This window comes from Saccoglossus kowalevskii, chromosome 7 (assembly GCF_978046115.1).
Source record: "Saccoglossus kowalevskii chromosome 7, keSacKowa6.1, whole genome shotgun sequence".
In the NCBI taxonomy this organism is placed as follows: domain Eukaryota; kingdom Metazoa; phylum Hemichordata; class Enteropneusta; family Harrimaniidae; genus Saccoglossus; species Saccoglossus kowalevskii.
Window position 1 is genome coordinate 35,110,156 of NC_140647.1, and position 15,662 is coordinate 35,125,817.

The 15,662-nt window shown below is 35.8% G+C and overlaps 1 protein-coding gene across 1 annotated transcript in view; it reads right to left on the reverse strand.

Moving 5' to 3' along the window:
* The window catches only part of LOC100375891 (E3 ubiquitin-protein ligase ubr3-like), a 44,014-nt gene that overhangs the window by 19,073 nt on the left and 9,279 nt on the right, over positions 1-15,662 (reverse strand). The window contains exons 7-17 of the mRNA XM_085501510.1: positions 15,255-15,434; positions 14,965-15,098; positions 14,193-14,345; positions 11,472-11,561; positions 9,821-9,949; positions 9,221-9,407; positions 8,778-8,923; positions 8,186-8,349; positions 6,180-6,321; positions 5,730-5,825; positions 5,494-5,631 (exon numbers count right to left, since the gene is read on the reverse strand). Of these exons, the coding sequence (XP_085357636.1) occupies positions 5,494-5,631; positions 5,730-5,825; positions 6,180-6,321; positions 8,186-8,349; positions 8,778-8,923; positions 9,221-9,407; positions 9,821-9,949; positions 11,472-11,561; positions 14,193-14,345; positions 14,965-15,098; positions 15,255-15,434 (1,559 nt within the window). The remainder of the gene's footprint in view (positions 1-5,493; positions 5,632-5,729; positions 5,826-6,179; positions 6,322-8,185; positions 8,350-8,777; positions 8,924-9,220; positions 9,408-9,820; positions 9,950-11,471; positions 11,562-14,192; positions 14,346-14,964; positions 15,099-15,254; positions 15,435-15,662) is intronic.

The window sequence follows — 15,662 nt, forward strand, 5'->3', positions numbered from 1 at the left end:
ATACAGTACAGTTATTACGTAAGCATTGGCATTTGTGGCATCATTGTCGTCTACGCATCGCATCACATCACATCACCTCAGCTTCGCGTCATTGAAATTGAAGCCGTTTTTGCCTCACTTATTTTGTTGCATCATCGTGGCCTCAGCTTTGCAGTCTCCTGGCATCAGCTTCAAAGTATTGTGACATCAGTATGACCTCATTATTTTCACACAGAAAGGCAGTAGAGAAAAACACATATACAGAAGAGTGATATGTAATCGATTTGAAGTTCAAGGCAGTAAGGGGAATATAAAATAAAGAGTAAGATACAGTTTAAAAAAATATCTTGTTTAATTATTTTTGTGTTGTTGAGTATTGGGCACCAAAATCTTGGTGAAGTACATTACAATCGGCAAGGTGACAAGTGTCATATTGACTGTAAGAGTTTTCACGTCTCAACAGTTTCATTAAAACCTTCAGACTGTTTTTGCTGGGTGTTAAATGTCCCACCAATAGCTATGAAATAGTCCACAAACTAGTCATAGCAGTGTCTGAATAAAAGACAGAGTCCGTCCCGGTACGATTCAGTACACATACAATGTACGTTGAGTTATCCATTTTCGTCACGCTATTTTGAGTTCAGAAGAAGTCGTTTCCTCAAGCCATGGTGTGTCAGTCGTAGAGAATACGAGAAAGGGCATATATGATTTGTGTGAATTCAACCAGTGTCAGTCATGGCATAAATATTTGTTTATGGTTTATACTGTTCAAATACTGTTTATATTTCACTTTCACTCAAATAGCCCCCCCCCCTCATATTTATTTATAACCAGTTTCAGCATCGCAATGTCCATGACGAAGTTTTGTTTTGACTAGATGCCAAAACGAAAGTTGCCAGATTTCGAAATAGATTGTCGATTTTCAGTCACATGACCAATCAAGCTCAACAGGGTGAATTTTTGTATTTGCTTTGCGTGTACCTGTTTTAAATTAGTTTTCAGTTCGGTGGGAGTTGCACTTGTAATTAGATTCAGGTAAATGCTGTTCTTTGTATCTGACTATTTTTTGTGTCTGTTCCAGAATCTAAGTTCATCCTTCTTAGGTTTCTTGTGGATGATAAGATGCTAGTTTGTAAATTGTCTAAAGTTACAGGTGTAATAAAAGTAACAGAAGAGGTTTTGATTCACTGGGATAATAAATCGAAGACAGTGTAAACTGAAAGGTCAAGAAGAAAGTATTGTGCAAGATTTGCTGCAGGCAGAGGAGGCTAGACCTACAGAGGAGGTGGCCAGACCTACAGAGGAGGTGGCCAGACCTACAGAGGAGGTGGCCAGACCTACAGGGGAGGTGGCCAGACCTACAGGGGAGGTGGCCAGACCTACAGGGGAGGTGGCCAGACCTACAGGGGAGGTGGCCAGACCTACAGGGGAGGTGGCCAGACCTACAGGGGAGGTGGCCAGACCTACAGGGGAGGTGGCCAGACCTACAGGGGAGGTGGCCAGACCTACAGGGGAGGTGGCCAGACCTACAGGGGAGGTGGCCAGACCTACAGGGGAGGTGGCCAGACCTACAGGGGAGGTGGCCAGACCTACAGAGGAGGTGGCCAGACCTACAGAGGAGGTGGCCAGACCTACAGAGGAGGTGGCCAGACCTACAGAGGAGGTGACCAGACCTACAGGGGAGGTGGCCAGACCTACAGGGGAGGTGGCCAGACCTACAGGGGAGGTGGCTAGACCTACAGAGGAGGTGGCTATACCTACAGAGGAGGTGGCCAGACCTACAGGGGAGGTGGCCAGACCTACAGGGGAGGTGGCCAGACCTACAGGGGAGGTGGCCAGACCTACAGGGGAGGTGGCTAGACCTACAGGGGAGGTGGCCAGACCTACAGGGGAGGTGGCCAGACCTACAGGGGAGGTGGCCAGACCTACAGAGGAGGTGGCCAGACCTACAGAGGAGGTGGCCAGACCTACAGAGGAGGTGGCCAGACCTACAGAGGAGGTGGCCAGACCTAGCGGAGACATTAGTCAGACCTACAGCATCTACACCGAAGCAAACAACAGTGAAGAAAAAGAAGAAAAAGGCTAAAAAAACAGAAAAATCCACAGGTGTGTTATCAATTTTACAAATGAATATACCGTACTTGTGTTATGGGGTTGATTATAAACTCTGTGGATTGATTCAAAAAAAGAAAATCCTCCTGGAGAAATGGAAGAGAAATATACATACAATTGATAACAAACAAATGTTCACAACATGTCATCATAGGCAAAATATTGATGGCAGTGTCTACCATTTTTCCTCCCAGAGTTTTTAATGGTCAGCCCCTATTAATGCTGTAATTAGAAAAATGTGTTTATCAAAATATTTTATACACATCTAAAACAATGAAACTATTTTTATTTGCACCCACCTAATGATTCATGTGTGCACATTTAATATTACTTTCTGTATAAAAGTCTGCTCTCAAGATTTTTCATTGAAAGTAGTATTGGTGAGAAACAGATTATTAAATTGTTTTTCTTTTTTTCTTTTTACAGAAACACAATTTTATTGCTATGGCAAGCCTGTTGAACCGGCATATATATATATATACATTTCCTGGTTATGGAGACGGATCATATCATTGCTGGCAGGAAAAACAGGTGCCCTGTTGAATTACCAAGAACCCTCACCAAATCAACCATCACCATCGACAGCACAACCAACTCGACCATCACAAACTCAGCACCATTAACTTTTACTATCGACAGCAGAACCAACTCAACCATCGACAACTCAACCATCACAAACTCAGCACCATTAACTTTTACTATCGACAGCACAACAAACTCAACAATCAACAATTCAACCATCACAAACTCAGCACCATCAACCTTTACCAACGACAGCACAACCAACTCAACCATCGACAACTCAACCATCACAAACTCAGCACCATCAACCATTACTATCGACAGCACAACCAACTCAACCATCGACAACTCAACCATCACAAACTCAGCACCATCAACCATTACCATCGACAGCACAACCAACTCTACCATCGACAGCACAACCTCACAAACTCAGCACCATCAACCATTACCATCGACAGCACAACCAACTCGACCATTGACAACTCAACCATCACAAACTCAGCACTATCAACCATTACTAGCGATAGCACAGCCAACTCAACCATCGACAACACCACTGATGACACATGAACAGGTGTACCAAAGATTGAAGACTGATATGGAAGACTACCTTGACAGAAAACTAATCGCCTTCAGAGATGAATTGTTACAGTCAACAGGAGATGTGTCCTTGAGAGATATATCTATGCTGGATATATCTCTATTACAAGCTGATAAACTATTGGGTCCTCAAAACCTGAAGGATTGAATTTATGATGGTACCTACAGTTTGCAGCGCCGTTTTTGGTTTTATGCAGACACTATTTTTGACTTAGTTCAAAGAATGCGAGTCAAAATAAAGTAATTTTGAAATAAATTGACATTTGATTTTCAACCTGGGATAAATATATATATAATTTTATATATTTTTTACAAAGATAGTCAAAAAGTTAAAAATTGCGCGCTTTGAATTTAAAGTGTCAGGATCGAGTATACATGTGATTCGCAAACGATCTGTATTTAGCGGCATCTACTACAACTTGGCTGTATTTTTCAGATAAATATGTTGATAATGAATTTACGTAACAATCAAATAAAAGTAGAGAATACAAGTACGTACACTATACGAGTGTTTCACAACTGGGTGCATATATTATTGACCATCCGTCGTCATTTGTGAATTAGTGCTATTTTGAATCTGGACATTACTTTCGTCAAGAAAATCATGTTTTTGAAAAGTTCATTTTTATGGTCCATGCCATGTGTTTAGGTTTGTTCATCTGTCTGATCATTTAGCAGTACCGAGTTTTTCGCCATCTTAATTTTCAACATACTTTTTTGACGGTGGACATTGACACCTTTAGTTCTCCACTCCGAGTTTGGTTTTTGTCTGAATGTTTCTGTAAACTTTGATTCATCCTGTTTCTCTACAACTCCCTAAAACTTGCCGATGAAATTTTTAAGAAACCAACACTCAATCTTCCATTTCCAATCTCTTCCAGATGTCTATCTGCTTGATTCCAATAGCTGTCAAGGAAACAATTCGTCGCCGAACACAATCAGATGGGGTCATGCATGGTTTAACTTGAACAGAGCTTTTAGATGAATACAGCTTGTGTGTAAGACAGCAAAAATTATCTGTATGAATACATATACAGCTAACTACAATATTTCTCAGTGTTGTTTACATATGTAAATTACTTCTTTGTTTGATGAAGCGATGCTGATGCCACATTGTCGCTATAATGAGGCTACAATGAAGCAAACCAATAAACTTTTTAATGTTGCGACAATAATGATGCTGAAGTGATGCTGAAGTGATGCTGAAGCAAAGCTGACGTTAAAGTGAGACCAAAGCTTATGCGATAAGTAGAGTGGGCATTATTTTTGTTTTGATAACTTTGACCTAAAAAGACATAATTGTCTATCAGCTCCAAATCTTCATCCATAATTTTGACACCCAAAGGGTGCTTATATCAATTATCTGACATTTTGTTATCTGTTCAGTGAATATATGTATTTTATTGGTATGTTTGCAAATGTGTATTAGACTGTGCAACAAACCTTGTGAAACCCAGACTAGTATTCCAATGGGATTTGAAACACACACAATTTTTTATCAGATTTTGACTACTACTTTCTCAATTTTTGTATGATATTTTCACACAGGACACCAAGTGACCAAGTTTGATAAAGTTTGGAATAGAATTAGTAAAGTTATTGTGCACACATTAACAATTATCAACGACATCGATGATGACAACGACAACAGACATTTTTCCCTTAATATACTTTTCCCTTCCATCTTTGATGATATTGGAAAGGTAAAAAACTGTAAATTATTAGACATACAATGATTACTGTCTACTGCTTTGTATCAATCCAAGTAGAGAATTTTTCCAGCTATGCAGAAGAAGTGCAATGTTAATTCAACTTGAATCCAATACACTTAGAATTTGGAATTTTCATTTAACAATGGTAAAAAAAATCATATATTTTCATAAAAAGGGGTACTGGGGTAGTACTGTAAAATCTGTATTAGAAGCAGTGGTTTCTATTAAAATGGTACAATACAATAGAGAAGATGTGGCTTATATTAGAGCATCTACAAATATGAGAAATTATGATTTTTTGGTTCTTAATTGTTCGAAAAGGATGGGTTACCGGTGCGACTTCTATTAGAGATGCGGCTTCTAAGACAGATTTTATGGTAGGTGGTTGACAAGCAAAGACAGCCTTTCAACTCACCCCTTATAAATCTATACAAGATTTCCCCCATCAACCGGTATTATATTTTACATTTTCATACTTGTAAAACAATACTACAATAACTGTATAATATAGTGAAGTCATAGCTGGCAATAATCACTCTATAAAAACAATACAGCTAATACTCACAGCAGTAGTTCTTGACACAGTGTTCATTTTCGGAACTCGTACTTCTTTGATAGTGTGTTTGAGATTGGCCAAAATAAAATCCATTGGAAACCAAAACTTGAAATTCTTATCAAGTACACAATCTGAAACTTCTCTCTTCTGTAAGATAATGACAATATTTATATCTGACATTTCTTCAGGTAAAATTAAATCATGTTCAAAGATTATCAGTTTTTATGCATGAATTCTCAAAATACCTTTGATGCTGCATATGACGGGCAATCCACAGCCATGTCTAGTAGTAATAAACTCAAGTACATAATCGGTTCAGTCACATTTTTATCATGTAATGCCTGTGAGAGAAATTAACAAAACATGAAGCTGAACTATACATATATCATTGAATGATCTTTCACAAACCTGACATGATAAATTTGTCTTTCATTGGTGGACGTATAAGTGCAATTCTTAAGCTCATGGCTATCTTATCTGAGTCTAGGTGGAATGATCTGAGGGTAGTTTTCTTCACAAAACACCACTCAATTGCATGGGTTAAAATCTTAGTTTAATAACTATTTATAATAACATGGATATTATATATAAAAGATGTATTTTTAACATAGTGCAACAATTACCATCTTCCTAGATACCAGGTATTATTAGAAGAGAATAAATTGGAACATTGGAATTGTTGTAGAATAGTTTACCTTGTATAATAAGACAAAGATCATTCCATGCAATGTCCTAGAATGCAACAACCGTCTTAAACCGTTAAACGATCCATGTATCATCCTAAGAGGCTGGAAAGGCGGCCATAGAGATCCACTAAACTTACCAGTATTCTTAACACTGTAAAGTAGAAGATATGATATGATCAGTGATTTTTGCAGGTAGAATAAGTGATTGCATTTCACAACCCTCTTTAAGTGTCATCTCAACAAGCAGCATATCGGCTGAGATAGCTCCGCAACATTTCAATTGAAGAACTCAAGACATCATTAGAAAATTAATGATATGTATAGTATCAAAGCAATTGGACTTGCGGTTTTCAACAAGAATTCAAAAATATCACTTTTCACCAAAAATATTCATCAAAGTTAGATAATTGAAGATATCATCACGAAATGAACAAATCTGAGAAAGGTCTACATGTAGTACCTATTAGCAATCAGACTTGTGGTTTTTAACGAGAAGTCGAAAATTTTACCAAAAATTACAAAAATATTCACCAGAATTATAGAATTAAAGATATCATTACAAAATGAACAAATCTGAGAAAGGTCTACATGTAGTACCTATATATATAATATCAAAACAATTGGACTTGCTGTTTTCAACAAGAAGTCAAAAATATCACTTTTTACCAAAAATTACAAAAAATATTCACCAAAATTAGAGAATTAAAGATATCATCACAAAATGAACAAACCTAAGAGAGGTCTACCCAAGGTACATATATACCAAATTAGAAAGCATTCAGAATTAGGGTTTCAAAGAAGAAGTTAAAAATATCAATTTTGACCAAAATTCAAAAAAATATTCAGCAAAAAACAAAATTTGACATTTTGACATGAAACGAACAAATCTGAGAGAGAACCATCCAAGGTACTCGCATATCAAACTTCAAAACATTCTGACTTGCGGTTTCGAAGAAGAAGTTAAAATTGTAAAATTGACGCCGACGACAACGATGACGGATGACGGACAATCAGTAATATAAACAGCTCCGCCGTGTTGACTTCGTCGACAGCGGAGCTAAACATCATAAGAAGTCAAAACTGGTAATCCTCTGACAAATTTGTCAATTGGTAGAGCAAATACTGAGATTTGCTGCAGGAGTAAAAGATCCATATGTGCAAGATTTACCATGTCAGAGGAGAGTTAGGTGGGCAAGTATAGCTATTCATATATAAAGGACACTTTAACTTACTATACAGTAAACCTAGCATTTGTATCACTGCATATACACAGGACACCGTAACTATCTGGGAAGTATATTTATAGTACTGTATATACAGGAAACCTTAACTTACTATGCAGAATATATAACTGTATATACAGGGCTCCTTAACTTACTATGCAGAATATATAACTGTATATACAGGGCACCTTAACTTACTGTGCTGTATATATGACTGTATATACAGAGCACCTTAACTTACTATGCAGTATAAATAACTGTATATACAGGGCACCTTAACTTACTATGCAGTTGTTATCACTGTATATACAGGGCACCTTAACTTACTATGCAGTATATATCACTGTATATACAGGGCACCTTAACTTACTATGCAAAATATGTCACTATATACAGAGCACCTTAACTTACTATGCAGAATATATAACTGTATATACAGGGCACCTTAATTTACTATGCAAAATATGTCACTATATACAGGGCACCTTGACTTACTATGCAGTTTTTATCACTGTATATACAGGGCACCTTAACTTACTATGCAGTATATATCACTGTATATACAGGGCACCTTAACTTACTATGCAGTATATATCACTGTATATACAGAGCACCTTAACTTACTATGCAGTATATATCACTGTATATACAGGGCACCTTAACTTACTATGCAGTATATATCACTGTATACAGGGCACCTTAACTTGCTATGCAAAATAAATCACTATATACAGGGCACCTTAACTTACTATGCAGTATATATCACTGTATATACAGGGCACCTTAACTTACTATGCAGTATATCTATCCATAGCACTCTGTATGTCTCTTTTATGAACAGCTCTCAGAATACTGTGTAATGGATCATACTGCTTCTCCCACACTTCAGACTTAGGAGAATATTTTCCTTGTTGCATGTCACCAGCTTCAAATACAGGCTCCTTGTATTCAGCAACCTAAAAGTCCAAATAGAATAATGAATACTAATTTATATCTAGTGTCCAATCATCAGATAAATTCAGAACTACCATGCATATTCACTGAATTTAAAATGAAATAAATTTTGTTTGAGAGTTTCACATACAATTTGATATCTACACTAAGCCTGTGCATAAAATTGCTAAAATCTCCTTACTGGGCAGTTTTCTACCAAGTATCAATAACCTGATTTCTACACAGCCATCATCAATGATATCAGCTGTCAGGATATTATCTTGGATGTTGTTGCTTAGATACACAGCAGCCATTTTGCAGACAAAGCCAGAGATTTTAAAGGCTTGTGGTATTACATGTAGAAAACCTCATGCAAGACAGAGAGTTTGCAGTGTAATATGAAAGGCCAAGACAGAATTACTAGCATATCATCAAAGCTTCCCTTACTCACCTTTTTCAGTATCGCTTCAAAGTCTTTACAAGGACCAGCCAGACCAGTCTTATCAGGCACCAAATCAATAAGCTGACTGTGAGTCCTGTCATGAGCACATAACTGTGTCACCATCTCCAACTGTAAAATCTCTTTGTCTGACAGACCTGAAAATCAGAATAACATTCGCATTGTCAGAAATAAAATGATTTTGTAATTAGTGTGTAAAGCTGGAAACATCACAGGTGATTCAGTGATGTGATCTGGCAACTTGATCCTAAGATGTTGAAAACTACAGAAATGTTTGGTAAAAAAAATTGCCCAGTTGTCTAGTGATTCTACTGTATTTTTGTTATATGAAACAAATGACTGCAAAATTGATTACACCACATGGGTTAAAAAAAGATAAATAAAGAGAAACCCGTCATTTCTAAACATTTTGAATGCATGTTTATCTCACTCACCTAAGAGTAATCTGGAGTTCATCAACATTGCAATAAATGTAAGTGTACCCTCCAGCATTGGTATCTCCTTGTCAGAATCAATGATTGAATTTATGTGCTTTGGGGCAAATGTAATCCAGTCTAGTACGGAGAATCTCTCCAGTATCTTGTATACAAAGTAATCTGGATCAAGTTGAGATCCACATAGCTGTGTGAAATCAATACAAAAAGTAATTACGTGAAGCCTTCTCACTCTTCTATTCAATATCAAAACAGCTTAGCTGAGAACAATTGGGATGGGTTTCTCATTTCAGGTTATTTTATCAATACACATTCATGTCCAAGAAAGAGTTCCTTTTGCAACCCCACCCCTAAACCCTAACAATAACACACACACCAGCCCTCAATTTTAATTGTACACGTCCCCTCTAGATAACTATAGACATTCTTAGGAGGGGCATATACAATTATATTGGGGAGCGTTTGAGGGGTAGGGGTAGGATTTGAGTTAGGGTTAGTGATGGGAGTGCAAAAAGAACTCTTTCACATGTCCCAAAGAATGTCCACTCTATGACTACAGTAGACTGTGACAGCAATTTTAGCCAATCATAATTTACGTACCTGAATAATAAACAGATCAGGATCCATCATTGAATTACAGAAATGACTCTGTACATATGTCATAGCTTGTCCACGGATCTGTAAACCATTACGTACCCACAAACCACAGTGTATCTCACAGTTAGCAACCTAAAAAAATCCATAATATCATTGCATTTACAAGTATTGCACAGGAAATTATGTACATGTATATTTTCAGCACATTAATGTCATAGCATTATCCATGGAAGACTATCATTGAGAAAGGATATTTTGTCCAAAACCTCTGGCTACTGGTATAACCAATAATTACCAAATATCAAGATTACCTACAACCACTTGCTAATTATTACATTCATAAAAAGCCATGCATGGCACAGTCCCAGTTAGTTATCAAATTTAAGATATATAGTTTTGTTTATAGTAATATAGTTGGAACATAAACATGTCAGAAGTATGGATCCAGGAGATGATGCTTGATTATGATGATTTTTTAACATTAAAATGATTGACATCTTGTATCTGATCGTCAAACTAGTACTTGACCATATTGAGAAATATTGCTCTGGTATAGCATTAATTATAACAAAATAGCCACCAGTCGGTCATTTTAAATACATCTATATCTATAACCTGATGTATAATGAATATATCAAATTTGAATATAATCAGTCAAAGCATATCAGAGATAAGAAGCGCATTCATTAAAACAAAATGGCCGCCAGTCAGTGTCATGTGCATCAGGAACCCATAATCTCAAATGTATGTACCAAGTTTTAACAAAATCCATCCATAAACGCCAAGATCCCATTCTGGAATGCCAGAAATGCTTGATTTTTGATGATTTTTTAGCACAAAAATGGCCACCGTTTGGCCATTTTCAATCAGAATTTCAAACCAATATATTTATGTCATGATGTATAACGAATATATAAAATTTAAACATAATCAGTCAAAGCATGGTAGAGATATGGCACCAGAAACTAGAACTGCATTCATTAAAACAAAATGGCCACCATGCAGTCAGCCATTTTAATTCCAATCTGAAAGATAAAATGACGGTGCATCAAGGTCTTATGATGTCCAACGTACCAAGTTTGAATAAAATCCATCCATCAAATGCTTGATTTCGATGATTTTTTAGTATAAAAATGGCCACCATTCGGCCATCTTGAATCAGATCGTGAAACAAATTGATGTGCACATGTATAATATTATATATGATGCATGTGTGAAGTTTGATTGTGATTGGTCCAGGTATGTCTAAGATACAGGCCCGGACGAATAGGTGGACTAAATACCTTATACACATGTAACAGTTCTTTTATTAATGTCAGAAAAACATCTATGTTCAGATTTTTTTTCCTGCAGTTTGGGATAATTAATGGATTCTATCAACCCATATGAATAATATAATAATCAACTTTTTCTGAACACAGTAGATTCTCTGAAATTACTCTGGACAATGTTTATTTACAATTCAAATCAAAGCATCTATCTAACAAATTTTAGTGAAATAATAGGAGGTTCTTCAAATATACCAGAAAGAAATATAAAAATTGTCTATTAAATATTAATAGATATATAAATAAGTTATTTAATAATCACGAAAGTCATTGTGAAAATTATAGGATTTTTGAGATGTGCTCTGAGATTAACAAATTGCTGGTACCTGTATGGCCAGAGGATGCACCATTAACCTCCGTAAGAAATCCTCACTCATATTGAAATCCGTGATCTTAGCATCTTGTTTACGAATCGCCTAGTTGTGAAAAAAGATAAAACAAAGTATTGGTAAAGCATTTCTATACATTTGTACAATTACTGAAGTAAACAAGAGTTGGCAGAGCCATCTTGATGCTGGGAAAATAAATAAATATTTAAATGTGTGTTTTGGAGCAATGGATTGGCGAACAGACAGAAAAGCAAAGAAAGCTGAGGAAGAACTCCTGTGTCTGTGGGAGTAAATAGGTATAGATTTGCTATTAGATGTATTAAACATGATGCAACTACAGGTAGAAAAATTAACTTGTTTAACTGAAGTTTTCTATTAAAAATTTAATCTACATGTCCCAAACATTTCAAAGACTTTGACTTTGTTTTATTGAAAACTTGAAGTATACATGAAGGTACGTGTTGTTATTTATTTATTTTGGAAACTCAATTTTTAACTGAAAGAATGAAGTTTTCTATTAAAAATTTAATCTACATGTCCCAAACATTTCAAAGACTTTGACTTTGTTTTATTGAAAACTTGAAGTATACATGAAGGTACGTGTTATTATTTATTTATTTTGGAAACTCAATTTTTAACTGAAAGAATTAAACTAAATTAAATATTCACGTTTGTTTATTTTGAGCCTTAGAAACGACTACTGTTCAACTCGGGATGTTTAATTGTATTTAGCGTATGTTACTATGACAATCAACCAATTTGAGAAAAACAGTCGACAATGATTAAATGCATGGCCACAGCCAAATCACTGTTTAATTGAAGTAAAAAAAATCAAAGAAAACAGAGAACTCTAAGACAGGAAGAGAAACACGAGCAATGTAGTCGGACAACAGGCATTGCAGAAGCAATACAGTATTACCCACGATACACTATTCCAATAAGCGTGGGGATGTGGAAGTTCATAGCCATGCGTACTGCGGTCAAGAACAAGGTAAGAAATTACGTGACGAGACCAACACGATTTTCCGTTGATTTCCAGGTTCAAGTGCATTTCATATAATATATATATATATACAAGAAGATCGATACAAACTACACCGCCAAGTGCAGTAGACATACATTGTACTTTCTATGGCAATAGGAAGTTCGAAGGAAGCTAATACAGTTGATTTTAAATTTAAAAGTAAATGGAAATCACTTTTCAGTCCTCGTTGTGGCAGATTTACACACTACTACAGTTCGACTAAAGTTTACAAACACCACGGTCAGTCACACGAATTCCCCCAAATTCAAAAGGGATTTTTAAATGCGTTGGAGAACATGAACAATTATGCATACTTAGATGACAACTCCACGTTATGACGCAGCGTGAAAATAGCAATTTAACTTTGCTTGCACATTTCCCTGGACAGACTTACATAATACTACATTTCGATAAGTTTACAAAAACCACGGCCAGTCACACAAAATCCATCAAAAGGGAACTGCAAGTCGTATAATGCCAAAACAGTACCATGATTTCACAACTTTCGAAATACAGTAGACATGGACATATAATTCAAGTGACGGTATAACAAAACAACTCATCATTTGTAAATTCAATCCATCGAAAAAGTATAAAAAAAACATTTTCATAAACAATTTTGATTATATAAATACACTTTGAAAAGAAACATGATTCATAAACAAATCTATTTGAATACATTCTCACTACAAATTACACAATACTTATTTTTCAATGGCGTTTCTTCATAGCACAAACTCTTGAAATCATGCACACTTGTGAGTACTTCGGTGACACATTTTATAGCTACGCCCAAAATAATCCATTATTTATAGCGCAACTGTGACCAAACGACATCATTCTGTTAACATCTACACATTTTCATAAAATCTCCATGCACTTTTTGACCATTAATAAGTAAAATACACTACAATTTAATTTAAAAAAAACAATTTGCTTGGTACATTCCTACATTATTGCATATTAAATGAGGAGTTCAGACACATTCCAAGCGGAACACTTTTCTTGGACTAATAACAAAGCTGGTCAATCCTTTCCCAGCAATAATGAAAAAAAAAATTATGAGAAATACCACCCTTTGGTAGCTTGATGCTATGTAAACAATATCTAGAAGGTCAATTGGGTGCCATGGCAATCAAAGGTTAGAGATCACTCTGGTACCTTGCTAACTATGGTTTAGTGGTTACATTTGGTGTTATGTTTACTCTGGTATATTCAATTCAATGGTAATTTGATCAAGCAGAAAATTTGATGTAACATCATCTAGCGAAAAGCTTAGTACAATGTCAATGATAGTCTACAAGTCAAGTTAGTGGCGTGGTAACATGACCTGGAGGTAAATTTGATGTAACATCATCTAGCGAAAAGCTTAGTACAATGTCAATGATAGTCTACAAGTCAAGTTAGTGGTGTGGTAACATGATCTGGAGGTAAATTTGATGTAACATCATCTAGTGAAAAGCTTAGTACAATGTCAATGATAGTCTACAAGTCAAGTTAGTGGCATGGTAACATGATCTGGAGGTAAATTTGATGCAATGCCAACCATTGTCCAGTGGTCCATTTTGTGATATGCCAACTATTATAACTGATCTAGTTGGCACAATATCAACATAGTCTACTGGTCAATTTTGCATACCTCATTATTTAGAGATTAAAGTGTTGAATTTAATTTGTAAATAAACTGAAATTACCTGGCTTAGTAAGGTTGCAAAATATCTGTGAAGAGGAAGGTGATAAGAGATCTGATATCGATTGGGACAATCAGATATATTGAGGGCATCAAACCAATCCTGTAGGTGATCCATACATACAGTAATAACATTCTTAGAGAATGGTAGAGTTTTCTGTAAATAAATAACCATATGTTAATAATTTGTTGAGAGTCTGTAACCTGCTGTTGTAAGGTAGAAGCCTACCGTACTCATAATTTTTGACAAATTTGGTCATAAATCGCATGACAATGTTCATTGGTTTATTGTGTAAAATCATGGAGTTACTCCAATGAAAAATTATATTTTTTGAGACATTTCTTAAAACACAGATTTTTTTTAAGAATTCAGGACAACAAAAAGTACCCCATTATTCACAACATGTAATTTTTACAGCCTATGTCACCAGCTTACAATTTGAGATATGGAATAATACACGTGTATCTTCTATGGTAAAAACATTGACAATAACTATCCAGTAAAATACAAGCATCATTTCCTTAAACATTAGACTGGTTGCCCCTCATCTTTTTTAAGTCAATATCTTTATATTACCGGAAGTACAATTTATTGCAAAATGAATAAATTCTGGGTATTTGCATTCATGAGGAAGCTTCCATCTTAAAGACAGCCATTGCTACACTGTCTCTCACAGTATACCAGTTTCAATCTTCACAATGTGGCTAATATCACAGATAAGGAAGCTCAAGTAATTTCATTACAAAAATGATGATTTAGAATAAGAATGGATTACCTTATCAGGACAATGCGCCACTATTTGCCACATGGGAGCAGAACACGCTTCTAATTCTGTAGAGAAAGCTGCATAATATGTCTGTGGTTCAAACTCCACATGTTGCGTTAATTCTCGTATGTTGAGATTCATTCCTACAGAGAGTAAAATACTGTGAAAACTGGTATGACAACACTCATTAAGGGTGTGTGTAGGGGCATCTGAGAAACAGAGGTAGATTCTGAGTGTACGCCTAATGGTACCCTGTGATCATATCAGGAGCATACACACAATCCTCGACACTTACTCACCATTGAAGTCTGAAAGAAACATCATCCAATATTTAAGAAGTGTGTTGTCTTTGAGGAATCTTTCAGCAACAGGTTTATGGGAGAGAACGTTGATAAAATCACTAACAATTGGCCAATAATGATTCATTACTAATATCGCATCAGCACAATTAACAACCATGTGGAAATTCTGATCTGGCTCTGTAAGATAAAAAAAATGACAGAGAAAGCCATTACAGAGAAAGCTCACACTTAGTGGAATATTGTTATTCTGGCTATAGTAAACGTACCAAGAATTACAGTCGAAAATGTAATAAAACCATTACAGCAATGCAGCATGTGTGATGTTCATACCCAGTTTGATTGAAATCTGAATAATTAAACCTTGGTCGGTGACGATGCTTCCAATTCAGACGAAATTTTTAAAAA